The sequence below is a fragment of the Cyprinodon tularosa genome, unplaced genomic scaffold, assembly GCF_016077235.1.
Source record: "Cyprinodon tularosa strain WSP-4 unplaced genomic scaffold, ASM1607723v1 ctg178, whole genome shotgun sequence".
In the NCBI taxonomy this organism is placed as follows: domain Eukaryota; kingdom Metazoa; phylum Chordata; class Actinopteri; order Cyprinodontiformes; family Cyprinodontidae; genus Cyprinodon; species Cyprinodon tularosa.
In genome coordinates, this window is record NW_024038597.1 from 289,094 (window position 1) to 308,792 (window position 19,699).

A 19,699-nucleotide genomic window follows, 5' to 3' on the forward strand; every position below is an offset into this window, starting at 1 on the left:
CATGCTTCCTGCAGCTGACCAACTTTTTGGAGATGCAGATTTCATTTTCCAACAGGACTTGGCACCTGCACAAAGTGCCAAAGCTACCAGTACCTGGTTGAAGGACCATGGTATCCCTGTTCTTAATTGGCCAGCAAACTCTCCTGACCTTAACCCCATAGAAAATCTATGGGGTATTGTGAAGAAGAAGATGCAATACACCAGACCCAACAATTCAGAAGAGCTAAAAGCCACTATTAGAGCAACCTGGGCTATCATAACACCTGAGCAGTGCCACAGACTGATCGACTCCATGCCACGCCGCATTGCTGCAGTAATACAGGCCAAAGGAGGCCCAACTAAATACTGAGTGCTGTACATGCTCATACTTTTCATGTTCATACTTTTCAGTTGGCCAACATTTCTATAAATCCTTTGTTTTTATTGGTCTTCAGTAATATTCTAATTTTCTGATATGATGAATTTGAGATTTTCATTTGTTGTCATTTGTAATCATCAAAATTAAACAAAATAAACATCTGAAATATATGAGTTTGTATGTAATGTATGAATATAATATACAAGTTTCACTTTTTAAATGGAATTACTGAAATCAATCTACTTTTTCATGATATTCTAATTTTATGACCAGCACCTGTATATAACTTTTTACATAACTATAAAAACCCTTTTTAATAGTAATATCCACCTGTATAGTATATTCGGTACATATCCAGCTGTAAATTTAGTTCATAACTCTAGTTATCTATATATTATATTCATATATTAGTAAGATTCTGTTTATAGAGGTATTCATCTCTATACTTATTCAGTAGAACCCCATGTCCTGTTTTTTATAGAACCATTATTTATCCTGCACTTGCTGCTATTGCACTTCTGCTTAGATCTAAACTGCATTTCGTTGCCTTGTACCTGTACCTGTGTAATGACAATAAAGTTGAATCTAATCTAATCTAAACACCTGAATGCAGCGTTTTCCTCAAAGCATTTTAGTTAAAGAGCTCAATCAGGCTAGTTTTGTCATGAAACGCGGACAGATGGACCCAGTATTCAAGGAGAGACAGTCAGTAGGAAAGTTAAAACGTTTATTAAATAAAACAAAAACAAAAACGGAGCTGTGGCTCGGGGAAACTGCAGGCAGGGGGGCGGGGCACTACCCAATCTCAGACACTCTAGGGGAAAAAGCACAGGAAAGTGACCACGATCAACTGATATTTGATTATCTGGGTTGGTCACTTACCTGGTTTAACAGTCCAGACCACGAGTGTCCCCAAGTGCTGCAGTCCCAGAGGTCATGATGGAAGCTGATCCTGGTGAGGGATCCAGAACAGGCAGGAACAGACAGAAACAGGCAGGGCCAGATCAGGCAGGAACAGACAGAAACAGGCAGGGCCAGATCAGGCAGGAACAGACAGAAACAGGCAGGGTCCAGATCAGGCAGAAACAGAGACAGGTGGCAGGATCCAGACTTCCAGGCATCCACAGGCTCCCAGGAGGGTTCAGAGTCCGACTGGGACCAGAAGCATGACCAGGTGGTCACGCACAGGAGCAGACAGGATCAGGTGCAGACAGGCAGGCACAGTGGAAGAGAGTAGCTGAGACAGGACGTGGAACTGGAACTTGAAGCAGGACTTTAAACTGGTCTCCTCCCTGGAGCCAGGCTTACTGGATAAAAACTGAACCTCCCCCCATAATGAGCCAAAAACCCAGAGGACTCCGCGGGGGAGGAACAGTGGATGATCAGGAGACGAGACAAACACTAAAACCCTCTTTCCACTGGCTGCTAGGATCCAGGATATGAACCAAATAAAACAGAACAGAAAGACTGGCAGAAAGACAAGCAATGATCTGGCCCTGAATGCTCAGGCTGAACTGAATATAAACCACAGGAAACAGGTGAGAGGAATAAATTATAATTGAGGCAGGGAGGGGAAAACGACAGGTGAAAGGAATTACTAATTAAGGGAGAGCAAACAGGCCAGATCATGACAAGTTTACTTGTTTTTTTTTTGTTTGTTTTTTTTTTTTTTTTGTTTATTATTATTTCTGATGACCGAGGACATAATTGAAGGGGTTAAATAACCAAATACTGTATAGTTTTTACAATGTCATATTTTTATTTATTTATTTATTTTTCCTAATGTAAAAAGCGCATACAGTATTAAAAAAAACAACTCATATTTTAGGGGTGTATTGATTCAAATTAGGGTTGCTTCAGCACCCCCAAGCTGGCAGCTACTTCGATAGATGTTAAAGTAAAAGTTAGGAGACGGGTTGGTTAAAAAAATTAGAGATGCCACCAAAATGGCAACAGATTGTAAGTTTATACAAGTTAGTAATATAATGCAAGAAGCTTGAGAAAACATTGTCTAATTGTTGTGCTATCGATGTCTTTCATGGGGCCCCAAATTCCTGATTGTAACTGTTTATTTGAAGTATTATTTAGACCAGCCTTCTTTATCAGACGTGATTTGATGCTACAGTTACAGTTTTTTGGTGCATCACTTTATCAGCAGCCTCTGGCTCGTCACGTGCCCGGTCATTGGATGTCATAGAGGTGTGTGAGGAGCACCAAAATATGGCGCTATCATTTCCAGCCAATGAGCAGCCGGTTTGTAACAGGTTTCAGCTGCCGTCACCGCAGCGACGGGGACGCGCAGCCAGGACAGGAAAGGATTGAGAGGCATCGGGGTCGCGCTTGTCGTGCTGCTCTGCCAGGTTCAGCATTATGGGGGATCCTGGACCCCGAGGCGAAGGGGACCCTCACCGTCTGCGCCGTCCATCGTCTGTTCATCCATAACCGGACAGTGAGTGACCTGCAGCGGGGGGGGCGGTGTTTCATCACAGCTGCTGGGAGCTTAACCAGGAGACACGGACGCTTTGGGGAAACTGGGAAGTCTACTAACTAAAGTCTATACCGCATCGAACTGAGTGGAAACGATGAACAAATTGGTGATTAGCGTCCGGTCTGGTCAGCCTGGGCCAAACGGAACAGGCTGGGCTCTTCCAGAGTGAGGTCGGCTCCCATCTGTTGACCTCTCCGCCGGGCGGCGATGTCCGCTTTCTGCCTGGACCTGCAGACGCCTGCCGTGCTTTCAGCACCACTAGAGCTGGACAGCGACTGCATGGAGCCGCGCGCGGGCCCCGGCGCCCAGCAGCCCGGCGGCTTTCAGGGCCACCAGCCGCCGCCAGCCGGCTCCGGAGGCCTCGGCACGGCCTTGGAGGAGGAACTGGCCTTGATCAGCGGGGAGCGGGGAGGCGAGGAGCAGCTGGCGGAGCTGGAGGCGCCTGCATCGGGGCAACACGCAGACATGCTGCTGCTCTTCCGACAGAAGGAGAAGGACTTGGTTTTAGCAGCTAAACTGGGTAAAGCGCTGCTGGAGAGAAACCAGGACCTGACCAAGCAATATGAGAAAATGCACAAAGATCTCTGTGAGAAGTTGGAGGTAAACAAGAAATCATTCAAGTTTCATTAGAATATCACAGCTTTACAGTCTGGAAAACTAACCTATGGTATTTTTAAACTGATTTGTTTTTGGCTGTAAAAAGTTGTGCATCATCTGGATCAATTGTAGATCAACTATAAAAAGCAGCCCTGTTGCTTTTTGTGTCTCTGCTTCTGTCTCCTTGAACCCCAGTGGGCCTCAGCAGATGGCCGCTCACACTGAGCCTGGTTCTGCTGGAGGTTTCTTCCAGTTAAAAGGAAGTTTTTCCTCTCCACTGTCGCTACAAGCATGCTTAGTGTGAGGGATTGCTGAAGAGTCAATGAGTCGATGCAATCAACTGGTTTTCCTTCAATAGAAAACTTTGAATCAATCTGACTGGATGATCTGGTGAACTATAAAGTGCCTAAAGATGACATGTTGTGAATTGAAGCTATAGAAATAAACTGAATTGTATAAAAATTTACAAAGAAGCTGAGAAAACAGTCAAATGCAGGGGGTGGGGGCTTTAGATCATCTTGTTTCTAAATGCTTGACATGAGCTAAGCGGAGGAAAACACCCAGAAAGGTTAATCCTGTTTATGCCCTGGCCCTGCAGTATCTGCCCGGCATCTGTTCAGCCCTTTGATCCATATTCATCCCTCCCCATGAGCTCAGAGGAATAAGCTGTTGCTCCTCTTCACGTCCCTCCTTTCATGACGGCTGTTGGCCAAAAGGACAAAATAGTTCAGATTCCATGTTGTTGAACCGTGATAACAACTGCTAATCAGGCTGTGATGGGGCTGAGCTGCTCAACCTTTTTTTGAAACCACTGAGGCAGAAAGAATTCAAAATAAATCTGAACTCTCTCTTCTGGAATTAACTCCTTGAACTTATAACTCTGTCATCGGGCCTTTATTTGATACACTAAGTAGAACAAAATGGCAGATTATGGATGTGGACATCCCCTCAGCACCATGCTGCCACCACCATGTGTCACTCTGACAATGGTGTTTAAAGGTGATGTTCAGAGATTAAATCACACGTTGACTGATTGTATTTAATAAATAAACTTTTTAAGGTATTTGTAAAAAAATAAGAATAAACTATGTACAATAACATTTAAGACAGTCATTGTAAGTAAACAGGTTGTAAAAAATTCAAGAAGTATAAATCAGATTTCAGTTGTTAGACTGAAAATAATTGCGTTATCTATAAGCAGTTCCTTGGTTCTTGCAGTGAAAAAGTGTCTGATGCAAAATGTATCGGATGATAAAAAATTTTAGCATGATATAATTTAATCTTTAATCTTTAAAATCAGATGTGGGTTGCATTTCTAGATACTTTACTCAAAAGATGTAGATCTACTTTAACTATTCTTTGTACCAGAGTTAAAGTAAAACATAGTAATCATAAGTAAGAGCAAAAAGGGCTATTTAGGTACAAAGCGTTTTATTTGATTTAATGTTTTAACATTAAATCAAATAAAATCCAACAGTTATTTACAAATTTCAGTATTTCAAGTGAATAAATACAATAAAAAATACTAATACAAAGTGGTGAGAGCAGTACGCTGGTGCTCTGAGAAGGTTGCAAGTACCCGGTTCGATCCCCACAGCCTCCACTCTGGGTGCCTGAGCAAGACCCTTAACCCCACAATGCTCCGCGGGCGCCGCACAAGGGGATGGGTTAATGCAGAGAGTAAATTTCCCCATTTTGGGACAACAACGGGATTTACATTTTATTTATTTGTTTTAACATTTAAATAACATGATTTCAAAATTACAATTTTGGGCAGAAGGTAGATTTTTACAAATGAATACTTTCAACTTATGTCCAGATGTAGTATTTAATGTGTACTTTATATGAACTGATTTCTGCAGAGGTGTGAAAAGCATTAATGTTTATTCCTCCAGTATAAATCCTGCTGTTTAAAAACACTTTTGTAGAAGTTAGAGGATCAACTTCGGCTTTTTACTCCAGTAAAAGTGTAAAAGTACCATTTTTAAAATGACTTAAAGTATAAAAGTAAAAGTAATGCAGGAAAAAATGTTAAGGACAGAAGCTTTCCTGTACGGAAGAGGATTAGGGCCACTGAAAAAAAAAAGTTAACTGATTTCTAAATTTTATTTCAGTTTAACATGGGAAAAAAGTCAGAATTCTGACTTTTTTCTCAGAATTCTGACTAAATTCTGACAATAAAAAAGTCAGAATTCTGACTTTTTTCCCATACTAAACTGAAATAAAATTAAAAATCAGTTAACTTTTTTTTTTTCACTGGCCTTAATCCTCTTCCATATTCCTGCTCTATCCCATTAAAGGAACATTTTGATGATAACTTCCTTAGACTTTATTTTCTTAGTTTTATAACTAATGGTAACAGTGTTATATTTAACTTTCAGTCATTTTAACCTCTTACACCCTAAGGGGGTATAAATAAATTTCTGCCTGACAAAAACACACAAAAGTAAATAACTTATAGCCTCAAAGCTATTAGATTTAAGAAGAACCTTTTGGTACGTTTGTAAAGGTAAGATGTCATAGAATGGTTTTCTGGTGTCAGCACCATTGTAGCTTTGACCCTGCCTGAAATATTAGGGACAAAATACAAAATATTTTGCATTTTTTTAACCTTGCCAAAATTTTCTTTGAAATAAACATTGCAAAACACTACCAAAATATTATTTATAGCACAAAAAAGTAGTACAGACTTTCAAATCTAAATGTTGTGTAAAAATATACCAAATTTGGACTCAATCAGATGAATCATATTTATTTTAGAATGATATTAGTGAGAAATTTCTTAGGCGGAGGGGCCATTTTGGCACATTTATCCATAAATGTCACCAAACTGTGCCAAATATGTTTTTTACATCAATACTGGGGGTTTGGTAAAACTACGAGGTCATGTAGCAGCTGGACCCACCGGTGGGTCCGTCGGGTTCAAGGGGTTAAAAAAAACTTTATTTTGGTGTTTGGTGAACAACAAGTTGGGGCAGCACCGAGTCCAACCACAAATAAATTAACTGTCTGGATGAAAGAAATTATTTTGATGTTTTTTAATTTTTTTTTAAATACCAACAGGCCATAATGAAAATGTGCTTAAATTAAACAAAATTAACAAGTTTTTAAAATATAAGTAGAAAGTAGAAATAATTGCAAAAAAAATGTAAGGAGTTGAAGTAAAAACATGTCTAAATAAATAATTACTCCAATGAAGTATGGATTGTCAAAATTCTACTTAAGTAAAGTAGCAAAGTATTTGTACTTTGTTAAAAGACGCATCTGGATTTCTGAATAGCTCAGTTTACTCATGAGAGCAACAAGACGTTTTACTCCAGAATAGCCGTATTCTCACAAGAAACAATTTCAGTGAAAGTAAAAAGTCTGCTGAAGTTCACCCAGACATAGAGGTAGTTTCTACGGAAGAGGATTAGGGCCACTGAAAAAAAAAAAAAGTTAACTGATTTTTACATTTTATTTTAGTTTAACATGGGAAAAAGTCAGAATTCTGACTTTTTTTTCTCAGAATTCTGACTTTTTTTAACGTCAGAATTCAGTCAGAATTCTGAGAAAAAAGTCAGAATTCTGAGATTAAAGTCAGAATTCTGACTTTTTTCCCATGTTAAACTAAAATAAAATGTAAAAATCAGTTAACTTTTTTTTTTTTTTCAGTGGCCCTAATCCTCATCCGTAAGTTTCTGCTCTAAAAAGGACTTAAGTAAACATGAGTGAAGGAATGAACCTCTGGTTCCACAAAGATTCCCTATAAGGAAAATAATTCCTCCCATTTGGAAATATTCAGTAAAAGGACCTCATCCAGCTTAGCTTCTGTTTCCAGAACTTTTCCAGCACTTTTTAAGCATTCATAACTGTCTTGGGAAAATATATATTTTTTTTATGAAATATGAGGTTGTGACTGAAGCACCATCCTTTCTGCGTCTGTAACCTTTGACCTGCCCCTCCTTTACCCTTAGCACTTGGAGCAGGAGAAGCACGAGTTACGACGGCGCTTCGAAAGCCGAGAGGGCGAATGGGAGGGCCGTGTGGCCGAGCTGGAGACGGACGTCCAGCATCTGCAGGGCGAGCTGGAGCGCCACCAGGTCCAGCTGAGAGAGGCGGACCGGGACAAGACCAAGACCATCGGCGAACTCTCCGAGCAGAACCACAGACTGCTGGAGCAACTCAGTAGGGTGAGGAGGAGTGTGTCGGTGTGCGTGCTGAGTTTCTGAGGTACGGCTTTAGGCCACCTGGGCAAACCTGCAAGCAAGATTTAATTAGCTTGGGCTTTGTGTTGTAATGCTTCCATAAATGGCCTTACAAAAACATGTGCAGGGGTGGATGTAGGAAATTTTGGGCCCTAGGCAAAGACAGGCAGGGGGCCCTCTGAAATGAGAACACAACACATCAAACAGCCCCATTCTACAGATAGAGAAATGTTAATAGAACAGACATCCATTATCTGTTCTAGGTTGTGTCCCTCTCTTCTTGTCCCTTTTCTTCTTGTTTTCCTCTCTATGTTTTGTACTCAGCTGACTTTTCATGCTGTCTCTAAAGGAATGAAAGATTTTTTCCAAGCACTAAGCTCACTTAGCTGATTGCTCCTTCCTGTGTTTCCAAAAAGGCCAAAGTAAATAACCCAGTCCTTCTTTTCACTGTAGACAAGCCATGATGTGCTTATCTGTTCTCCATTTTTCATTTGGATGAAATAATAGCTGCATGAATCATGACAGCAGACAAGATAGAGGAGAGCAGGAGGCGGGGTTACCAATCCACTTGCTCTGGAGAGCAGAGTTCGCTGCTTTTAGATGTTGTCTCCAAAGTCTCCAGTAGCAGAAAAAAGTCTCTAGATTTGCACTGGAAAAAATCGAAATCTAGATAAATCATTTTTTCTTAAAATAAGTGCATTTGTTCTTGGATTGAGGAGGTAAAAGAGACATTTTGCCAGTGGAACAAGCAATTTACACTTAAAAAAAACACAATTGCATTGTCTTATTTCAAGTGCACATGGTTTAAATATCTTATTTTAATAGTAAAAACACTCATTCCATTGGCAATTTCATTTACCTACTCAAATTAATGGGAAATACTCTTAATTTAAGGAATGTTTACTTATTTCTAGATAATCTTTCCAATGTGGCGCTAGCCGCTTTTTTAAATCAAAGTGCTAGAGGGGTCTGAAAAGTGGCTAAATATAGCGACTAAAGCGCTAAGTTGGCAACACTGCTCTTTGCATGGTTTGTTTTCAAATGGTTTGCTGCTGTCTGTTTGGACCTTTCTGAATATGTGCAGCAAATGGACTGATCCAATATGGTGGACACTGAATGGGGCGGGGCTGAGACACACTTTGTATTATCAGCGTTCTGATGGCATTTTAGCCAAAGGATTTTAATTAAAAACATAATTAATGTGCATAAATAAGCAATATTTGTATGAACCATACATGTAAACAGAGTTTTATGGGGCCCCCAAGAACTTGGGACCCCAGGCAACTGCCTAGTATTGCTAAATGGTAAATTCCTCCCTGACATAGGGGTCAGTCTGTGGACGTCCTTGCTGCTGGGCTGCAGTGACATAGGCTGCTGACTCTGAGCCAGTTTCATCTACCTGTTCAGCTTATCTCTCTCACATCAGTTGAATTATGCCGCCTCCTAAACAGAGAAGCGGGGCCTCCGGGTCTCACCTTGAATAATTCACGGGGATTGAGCTGTACACTTATGCAACAGCCCTGTGTTTATCGACAGCTGATTTGATTGCAGTTATGTATGACCAGCTGAGACGAAATGAAGAGGTTTTGAGATGGATGAGTGGACAGATGAATAGGAGCGGGGCCTGAGCAGAGCTAGAAATGTTGGCTAGAAGCTGGAGGTATATCATCAGTGGAAATGCTTGACAGACTGCAGGGTAAGCTGAGTCTGGCTGCGAGGAGGGAGGATTGATGGAGCCGCTCTTATTTAATCCGCTCTAAGAAGATCAGTGCAACTTCTCAGTCTGCTCCACTGAATCCAGGAAGGGAAGACTTCCTCCAGTCAGGAAGGTCACTAATTAAGATAATAACTTCCAAAATGACATGTATGAACATTATTTAAGAACGCTTCACAGCTGTTATTATATAGATTATGTCTAAATTATATAGTGGCTCTCATCCTCGAGGAAGTTATTATAAAACCTGAATATTGTCGTATTTTTTCATTAGCTGAGATTTTATGCGACAGAACGAGATGAGTTTCATTTTAAAAGTTCAGCAAAGTTTGTTTATAGGTTTTAAAAAATGTAGCAAATATAAATCAGAAAGATTCAGTTCTCGGCTTAGATGCAGCTGTTCTGTTTCTGGCTTCAGGAGGTTGGATTTTAGCAACACTTCATTTACAAAATTCAAACAATAGAATCAATAATTGATGTAAAATCAGTTAAAATCACTATTAAGGTAAAAACAAGTGTGAGCTAAAAATGATTAAATGAGGAGCTTGTTGAACTGCAGTTCTACTTCTTCTGACGCATTATATAAAATGTTTAAACCCCCCAGTTGGATCAAATCCTCCATGTTTTGTGTGGCTCTGAGGAGGTGAAACTCAGCCTTATTCTGGCTTTAATGTTGCACTTCACAGAGCCACGGCATCAAAGTGAGCTCCCTCCTTCAGTCTGTCTCTGCGAGACAGGTAAACGGCCATCTTTGCTTCACTAATTAAAATGTTTTAAAGGTACACTATGCAACCGGTGTTGATTTTCCAGCGAGGCTCCCCCCAGAGGCCGAAAATAAAAGTGCACTGTCGTAAATATGCTCAGCTGTTCTCCTGGTTTCTCCGTCAAGCCAGGCGCGGTTGTTTTGAGCTTAGCAGACAGGCGAACGCAACGAATGACTAACACAGTGAAAGTATGAACATGCACACAGAGAGAGAGAAACCATTCCAATGTTACTTACAATCGCATCAGCAGAAACGCGAGGTCCGCGTCAGCCTTGCAGCCTTCTTTTTATTTTAGCTCTCGCCATTCGGAAAAAGCTTGCCCGATGTTCACCCGTGTACGACTCCTCTCTCTGTCCGGAGCCCTTTTCCTCTTTCTTGCCTGCTCCGACATGGGCTTTCGCTGTTTTCACGCTGGTTCCGCCATGATAACTGCACAAAGATCGCCACTGCGCTAGCGACGAGCATGCTTTTAACTGGGGGCGTGTAGCAGTTCTCGCCGTAAAGCAAGACCGACTCTCGCGAGACTTCTGAGCCTGTGGGTGCGGGCCGAGGGCTCCTGCAATTGCAAGTGCGGTATTTCCCCCACAGACCACCAGGGCGGCCGAGAATACCTTTGTTCAACCTGAAATGACTCATTTAATCATCCAAAACGTTATGGAACACATTAATTAACTGAAAAATGTTGCATAGTATGCCTTTAAAGTCGGGCCTTCGGCTTATTTTTCCTATTCTGGAAAACTCCTCCTATAAAAAGAGCGTTTGTAAAAAAAAAAAACATCCCAAAAAGACAAAAAACTGATAAAAAAATACAAAAAAATTTGTCTTTAGTCTTGTGCATTCTGTAAAACCGTGGACACATTTTCAGACAGACCACAGAAAGGACGCTCGTTTAAAACACCCCCATTAATAACCGATAAAAACCAGTTTGTGGCGATGGCACCGTGTAAAATCCTCCATTGGAGCTCACCAGTTGTTTTTTTAATTGGAGGCCTGTATAAAATCCTCCACTAGGGGGCTTTTCCCTAGAGTTTTTCTGTCCAGATGCAGACCGGCCGGTTCCGAAGACGTCTTTTGCTTATTGCTTTTGAGCAGCTGTGTTAAAGGGCTTTCTTCCTTCGATAAAACCATTCTCTGTGGGTCCAGGCCGGAGAGCAGAGGTCGGCTTTGCTGGGGGAAGCGAGCATCCGGGAGGTTTATTAGAGATCCTCAGAGATCATGAAGACGAAGGAACACAGCAGGCAGGTCAGGAACACAAATCTGTAGAAGTTGCAGCAGCGTTAGGATATTTAACTACGTCTCAAACTGCGAGTGCCGCAGGACTAACTCAAGCTTTTCGACCTCAGAGTTGTTTCTTCTCAGCATGTTCAGGTAACACGCCAAAGTCTGGCAACCAAAGTTGTCTTTTTGCTTTTTAATAATAAAAAAGACGTTTATCTCTAGACTTTTCTGAAAAGTTAAACTAAAATGCAGTGTAGGTCAAAAGGTCGAGGTCCAGCGGCTCCTGATCTGATTTACTGTTGTTTATCATCAGTCACTGGTCAAATATTTACCCTTCTGTAACACAAAAACTATATCAGCATAACAGGAGTAATCGCTTTACAATAATAAACAACTAAAATTATATCACAAAAAATGGCTACAACACAAACTTTAAACATTTCTCAGAGGGAGGATCGGTCCATCGTCTTAACGTGCCATCATTAACGGCACAGATGGAGCGAGTATTCAAGGCGAGTCAGACAATCGGAAGTTTCAAAACGTTTAATAACAGAAAATAATAGAACAGCAGAAAGAGGCCCGCCAACCTGGGATCTGTTTAAATAATAATGGATAAATAGACCATGGATGTGATTATACAAAGTAATGCGGATGTTTAAATGGATCTGTTTGAGTTCAGGTAGTACCTGAATGCACCTGTTGGAAAAACGACACCCAGTCTTTGAGTTTGTGGCTGGTTGAAAGCTGCAGGCCGTTGGATTTGGACTAATTTTCCTCTGCATGTGCGCTGTAAACATCCTTCTTTACATGGTTCCAGGTAATCACTTCACTGGTCAGAGATGCAAACAATATTGTTGAGAAATGATGATAAAAAGCTCTAGTTTGTTCCACCTAAATGTTCCCTAAAGCTTAATGAGGAACCTGAACGTTTCCAAGCAGCAGATTTCTGTGACTTTGGCTCTGGGTTCTCTTTGCTTTGTTAAAACTTTAGATTTTATGGCTCTCTCTTTAATACGTGAGCAGCAAAGAGAAATCTATCATAACACTGGAAAAAATCTTAATCTAGATAAGTCATTATTTCTTAAAATAAGTGCATTTGTTCTTGAATTTAGCAGGTAAAAGACACATTTTGCCAATGAAACAAGACAATTTACATTTAAAATAAGAAAACACAATTACATTGTCTTATTTCAAGCGCATTTTATCTAAATATCTCATTTTAAGAGTAAAAATACTCATTCAATTGGCAAATCATGTCATTTACCTACTCAAATTAAGGGTAAATTCACTCAATTTGAGAAATTTTTACTTATTTCTAGATCGTTTTTTGTGTGTATAAGTAATATCTGGGATGACGCTTTGATAGGCCTACAGAAAGGAGTTCTGGTCTGTTCGCAAATCTTAATGTGTGGCTGTAAACTAGCACGCACATGGTGAAGCATGGTGGAGGCAGCATCATGCTGTGGGATGCTGTGGGAAGACTGATCAGAGTTTGGGGGATGGACTGAGCTAAATAAGTTGGAGTCCTGCAAGCAGAGCTGAGGCTGAGGACGACTCTGATCCAACAGTTAGGATCAGCACCCAGTCACATATAAATCCAACAGGAAAGACGTATGATAAATATATATGATAATATAAAAGATAAAGAAAATGAGATAAAGGGTGGGTCTTAAATAGGGCTGAAATGATTAATAATTAGATTATTCGCTAATTTTATTAATTGATTATTGAAATAATCATCAACTAATTTAGTCAATTAATCATTAACTGGAGTATAGAGACTCTAAAACACGCCTTTAGCTGACAGAGGAACCCACTTAGAGCAGTGATTATACCAAAATTGTAAAAAAAAATATATAAACATTTTGCATTTAAGATTTTTTTAAAAAGCCCAGATCTCCTCAAGGGGGAAAGTTTTCATTTCCACCTGGTTTAATTTAGTTAAAAATCTTTTTTAAGGAACCTTTGTACGGTGGCCGGGAGGTGCAAACCAACATTACAAAATCTAAAACACTTTTACAAGTTCCAAAACAAATGATCATTTCAGGAAACAAATTTACATCAAAAAATAAAAATAAACAAAACACTTTTAAAAAATTCAAAACAAATAGCATTTTAAGAAAACAAATTCGAAACACTTTTACAATTCCCAAAACAAATTATAATTTGAGGAATTCAACCGGAAAGGGTGGGAACTAACTCCGAGGCTGAACCGGTCTGTTCCCCCCGCGTCGGGAACACGCATTGCAGCCAGTGAGGCTCATATCTCTCCGACTGCACTCAGTTTATTCAGCTCAGATCTTTCACATCGCACCCTTCCCCTGTCACTTCTGGTGTTCCTCAAGGCTCAGTTCTTGGCCCCCTCCTCTTCATCACCTACCTTCTTCCCCTTAGCAGTATTTTTCGGAAATTCAACATTCATTTTCACTGTTATGTGGATGACCCCCAGCTTTATTTATCCAGTAAACCCACTTCCTCACTCCCCCCCTTGCCCCTTACTAACTGCCTACTTGAAATTAAAGACTGGTTCACCTCAAACTTCCTTAAACTAAACAGTGATAAAACAGAACTCCTCCTCGTTGCCACTAAATCCACCCTATCTAAAATCAAAAGTTTCTCACTACCCATTGACAACTCCTTAGTCTCCCCCTCCCCTCAGGTCAAGAGTCTGGGTGTCATCCTCGACTCCTCCCTCTCCTTTCAGTCTCACATAAATAAAATTACCAGGTCTGCATCCTTCCACCTTGGCAACATTAACCGTCTCCGTTCCTCCCTCACCACTCATACTGCCTCTGTCCTTATCCACAGCCTCATCACCTCCCTTATTGATTATTGCAATTCTCTTCTTTTCGGCCTCCCTCATAAATCTCTCCATAAACTTCAACTTCTTCAGAACTCTGCTGCTCGTGTCATCACCAGAACCCCCTCCTTCCATCATATTTCCCCTGTTCTTCACCAACTCCATTGGCTCCCAGTTCAATTCAGAATTCAATTTAAAATCCTTCTCTTTACTTTCAAAGCCATGCATAACCTTGCTCCTCCATATCTGTCAGACCTGCTTCACATTGCCACCTCCTCCCGCTCCCTTAGATCCTCCTCCTCCATCCACCTCACTGTACCCCCAGCTCGACTTGTCACCATGGGGGGCAGAGCCTTCAGCCGCTCTGCTCCCCAGCTCTGGAACTCACTTCCTCCTGACCTCCGCAGTATTGACTCTCTCCCCTTATTCAAAGCCAGACTCAAAACCCATCTGTTCCAGCTCGCTTATCTGTGAATATACTGCTCTTTTCCCTATCCATGATTGTTTTTATGTTCCTGTATCTGTATTTTGTATTTTCATCTTTCTTTTTATTTATCTTTTGTATTTTTTTTTTGTAAAGTGACCTTGGGTGTCAAGAAAGGCGCTGCTAAATAAAATGTTTTATTATTATTATTTCATTGTCTTTTTGGCAAATTTTGGCAAATGAGGAGTAAATATGTCAAATCCACAGGATTTGTTGTTGATGGTCAGAGGAATAAACACAGTTAAAGACCTGCAGGTACATGAATTTCTTCCCATGTTATGGAGCGAAACAGATTATTTCAGACAACTGAATCATCCATTCTCGCCTCTCCTCCTCCCATATCTTTGGGAAATAAAGAGCAACTGTTTCAAATTTCTCTAAAATTGATATGTGTGGTGTGTTATACTAGAAATGTCCTTAATCCAGTAATCTGTTATGTTTTACATTAGAAGGGGATTAACCAAAAATTCTACCCTCTCATCTTCGCGGGACGTCTTAATTTCTGTTCCCTGCTATCAGCCAGTTTCCATCCTCTTATATCAGCAAAATTAAAAATACACTACGTCTTGGAAATCTGTTTGGTGACTGACGTTTATTTCTGTCAGGCTGAAGGGACAAAAGTTGGAGAAATTCCGATTCTCTCGGCGTTTTAAAAAACAACCCAAAACAGCGTAAGAAGACCTCGTTAATGTATTTATTTTACAAATTTGTAAAAAGAGCAACCGATTAAACTGAATGTTACAAGATTTGACAGGTTGACATGATTATATGAGCTGTTTTTACCGAAAAATGATCAGAAGCGCCGTGAAAATGGTCAGATCTGCCTCTCTGGCTGCAATGCGCGCTCCCGACACTAGGGGGACAGACCGGTTCAGCCTTGGAGTTTTGGGAATTGTAAAAGTGTTTTGAATGTTTTTTATGTTTTCTGAAAATGCTATTTGTTTTGAATTTATAAGTGTTTTGTTTATTTTTATTATTATTTTTTTATGTAAATTTGTTTCCTGAAATGATCATTTGTTTTGGAAATTTTTTGATGTTGGTTTGCATCGTACAGTACCTTTGGCCATCCAATTATGAATCAATTAATCTAAAAATCAATTAATTGACAGATTAATATGCAAAATAATCATTAATTGCAGCCACAGTCTAAATGTGAAATACTAACAGACATAAAGCCAAATAACTGCTACTCTGCCTGCAGTGGAAGGTTGTTAACATTGTTTTCTTTCCACGATTATCTGCTGCAGTGAGTTAATCCAGCCTATAAAAAGTTTCTGAGTGCTAACGGGAAGGAATCTGTCATAGAGTCGTGTCAAACAGAGCAAATCTAACTTTTATTTACTAACTCTTATTATCATGGTAGAGTGGCTCTAACTGGCGACCCAACCTCTCGCCTGTAGACAGCTGGAGATCGGTACCAGCACCCCTTGTGACCCCACTCGGGATAAAGCGGGTCAGAAAATGGGAGGATGGATGGAGTAGCTCATGGATATAAAAAAAACTTTCAAAGCTTTCAGTAAAATATGAATAATATATAATATAGGTGCAGTTGTGACGCTTTGAGGCAGAGCTGCTAGTCGTATCCTGGTGAATGTTCACGCTTGTCGATTCTTCGATTACACCACTGCTTGTCGAGGCTAATTGAGACAAACATGTTTAATGTCAAAGACATTTGCTGGTTACCTTGCAGCAGGAGCGCTGCTCAGACTGTCTGTGAAATCACTGAATAAACAGCAAAAAGAAACAAAAAGAAAAACGACTTATTTCAGCTTTATTTTAACCCAGACTTCTACGCAGCAGGGCTAGAGGGAGAAAAATGCCCCTGAGGTCTAAATGGAGGAGCTTTGATTCCTCTGAAAAAGACATGCAGAGGTGTGTGAGGGTGTGTGTGGGTGTATGGGGGTGGAGGCGTGGGTGTGTGTGTTTGCTGTTCCCCTGGAAGAGGAAGCGATCCGCTGCCAGGCACCAGCAGCTACGTGTGGACCAGACTCCAGGAGGAGGATGTTTAACCCCTGATCCGCTGATGTTCTGCTACATCATGTAGTGAGGACCATGTGTTGACCCTCATTGAATTCCATTGATTTTCAGTAATTTTCAACCCTTTCTATGCGCTAAACCAGGGGTCTTCAACGTTTATCTAGGCCAAGGACCCCCAAACTTGGCCTAGATGGAGTCGGGACCCCCTAATTATATTTAGTATGAAATTGTGTTATATTAAACTGGTCCTATAGTCACTCTATTACAGATGGTGTCATGTAATGAAGGTAATTTTGCCAGGGGATTATTAAAGTATTCCTGATTTGGATTCCTCATTGATGGGACAGGTGTTGTGAATGAAACGGTGCCCAGCTTGAAAGAGCTCCTGTGTGTCGCTGAATGTGAGCATTGATGACTGAAAGACATCTTCTGCCTCCGTTTATCTGTTTACTACAGTGTGTTGTGTATTTAAATATATTTCAAATAGTGGAAAAACTTGCAGGGGAGGATAATAAAAAAAAGTCTAATCAACCAAAACTTTTGCAACCCCCATGCAATACCTCCGTGGACCCCCTAGGGGTCACGGACCCCCTCTTGAAGACCTCTGTGCTAAACCTTAAAACTTACCCTAAAACTAACCATTAGCAAAAAATCTTGTGAGGACCAGCAAAATGTCTTAACTCTGAGGGCTACCACACACAAACACACACACATGTTGTGTCACAATATCCTTGTGGGGACCTTCCATTGACTTCCATTCATTTCCCACTAATTTATATGGCCTAACCATGACCCTTGCCCCCTAACCAGAGACTCGAGTTTGTGACTCGTACTCCAGTCGCACTTAAGTCGCATATTTAATGACTTGAGACTTGACTTAGACTTGCATTTGAAGGACTTCAGACTCGACTGAGACTCGTGATTTCTGACTTGTGAACAATATTTTATTTTTAAAGTGTTTTTTGTTTTACTAACTTGACTGATCGCCGCTCGCCTTACTCGCACACAGCAGAGGTAAAAAAAAAAAAAAACAGCAGAGGGGCTGTCAAACTGTCACGTAGCTCTGACGTCACTGACGCAACGCTACGTGACATATATGCCCGCGCACCCGTGCGCATGCATGCATGATCGACAAGCCAAGCTTTAAAAACTTCATGGCCGTCGTAGAGGAGAAATATGTTGTGAATTGGCACTAAATAAATAAACTGAATTGAATTTAAAATACTGCCCGCCAAGTCGTTCTGTCTGTTCCAGGGCATTAAGTTACAAAAGGTTATTGCCACAATGTTACTTTTATGAAAGAATTGTTATTGTCATGGTATTTATTTAGGGTTTTTCTTTATCTGCTGTAGTTGCTAACTTCATATGTATTAATAAAAGGCAGGATTGTGATTGTTTTTTTTCCACAGCCCTCATTTTCACTTAAAAATAAAAGAGGAGACATTTACTCCTAAAACTAGAAAAAGTTGCAACCACAAATGTCAGGAAAATACTGTAAGAAAATTGTTGTTTTTGAAAGAAAAAAATAAAGATGCAAAATTTGTGTGTGCTTTTTTAAATTCTATTTTTCATTTACCAGTTCAAGATAATGATCATTCCATAGATATAATAGTGACCTTTAAGCTATACCGACTCAGTGACGGAGATGAAAACACAAGGAGAAACAAGCAAGCATGCAAATAATTGCACTTATTTTAATTAATCGAGTGATTAGAATTTATTAATTTAATTTACAGGCCTTCTCAAGACTTGAGACTTGACTTGGACTTAGGCTCTTAAGACTTGAGACTTGACTTGGACTTGAGCTCTCAAGACTTGAGACTTGACTTGGACTTAGGCTCTCAAGACTTGAGACTTGACTTGGACTTAGGCTCTTAAGACTTGAGACTTGACTTGGACTTGAGCTCTCAAGACTTGAGACTTGACTTGGACTTAGGCTCTCAAGACTTGAGACTTGACTTGGACCTTAACTTGACTTTGAACTTGACTTAGACTCGACAAGACTCTTTGAAACTTGACTGACTTAGGCTTCAAGACTTAGACTTGACTGGAACTTGCTTTCAAGCTTGATACTTTACAATCTGACTAGCGCTCCCATGACTTGAACAATGAGGAATAAAAAAAAAACATCAAGCTTGAGACTTGACTTAGACTTAGCGCTCAAGACTTGACTCTGACTTGAACTTAGCTCAAATTAGACTTGACTTGCTTAGCTCTCAAGACGAGACTTGCTTAAAAACTTGCTGCCAAGACTTGAGAAATTGATTGTGAATTGACTCATAAAAAGATTAGACTTTAAAATTGACTTGAACCTCAAACTTTGACTTGATTACATTGCATTTAAAACTTATTCCACTGAGACTCTTGAAATATTGATTGTGAACAATATTTATTTTAAAGTGTTTTTTTTTGCTTTTACTAACTTGATGATGCCATTAAAGCCTTTACTTTATATCACAGCGCTAAAAAAAAAAATTAAAAAAAGGGCTGACATTACCACAACTTGAAAAGTCCTACGCAACGCTACGTGAAATATAGTCGCGAAATTGTTGTTTTGACAATGCATGAATGAAAATGCAAATTGTTAAATCTTAAGTCCTTTTAGTGAGACATTTTAAAATGACACTAAATAAATAAAATGAACTTGAATTAATACCTGCCCGCCAGAATCGATTCATGTAGTACAAGAGGCATTGAATAATGATTATTAATAAGGATATTAGCCACAATGTTATTTAATGAAAGAATTGTTAATTCATGGATTATTTAGGCTTTATTTCTTACTGCTCTCAAATTGTAACTTACTTGCTTAGTTAATAAGCTGATTGGATTGGTTTTTTTTTTCTCACAGCCCTCATTTTCACTTAAAGAATGAAAGGGACATTACTCCTAAAACAGAAAAAGTTCAACCACAAGATTGCAGGAAAATACTGTATAGCTAAAGATTGAGTTGAAAAAAAAATTAAGATCCAAACTTGGATGCCTGCATTTTTAATTCTTATTGACTTCTTCCTTCAAGATATGAATTCATAGAATAATGTGACTTTAAGCATACCGACTCAGTGACGAGATGCATAAACAAAGGAAAACCAAGATAATAGATTGACTTGCA

At 39.9% G+C, this 19,699-nt stretch overlaps 1 protein-coding gene across 1 annotated transcript in view; it reads left to right on the top strand.

Annotated features, from left to right (window-relative positions):
- The first annotated feature begins 2,640 nt into the window (after positions 1–2,640).
- The window catches only part of bicdl1 (BICD family like cargo adaptor 1), a 50,182-nt gene continuing 33,123 nt past the window's right edge, over positions 2,641–19,699 (top strand). The window contains exons 1-2 of the mRNA XM_038281983.1: positions 2,641–3,446; positions 7,400–7,615. Of these exons, the coding sequence (XP_038137911.1) occupies positions 3,054–3,446; positions 7,400–7,615 (609 nt within the window). The 5' untranslated portion in view covers positions 2,641–3,053. The remainder of the gene's footprint in view (positions 3,447–7,399; positions 7,616–19,699) is intronic.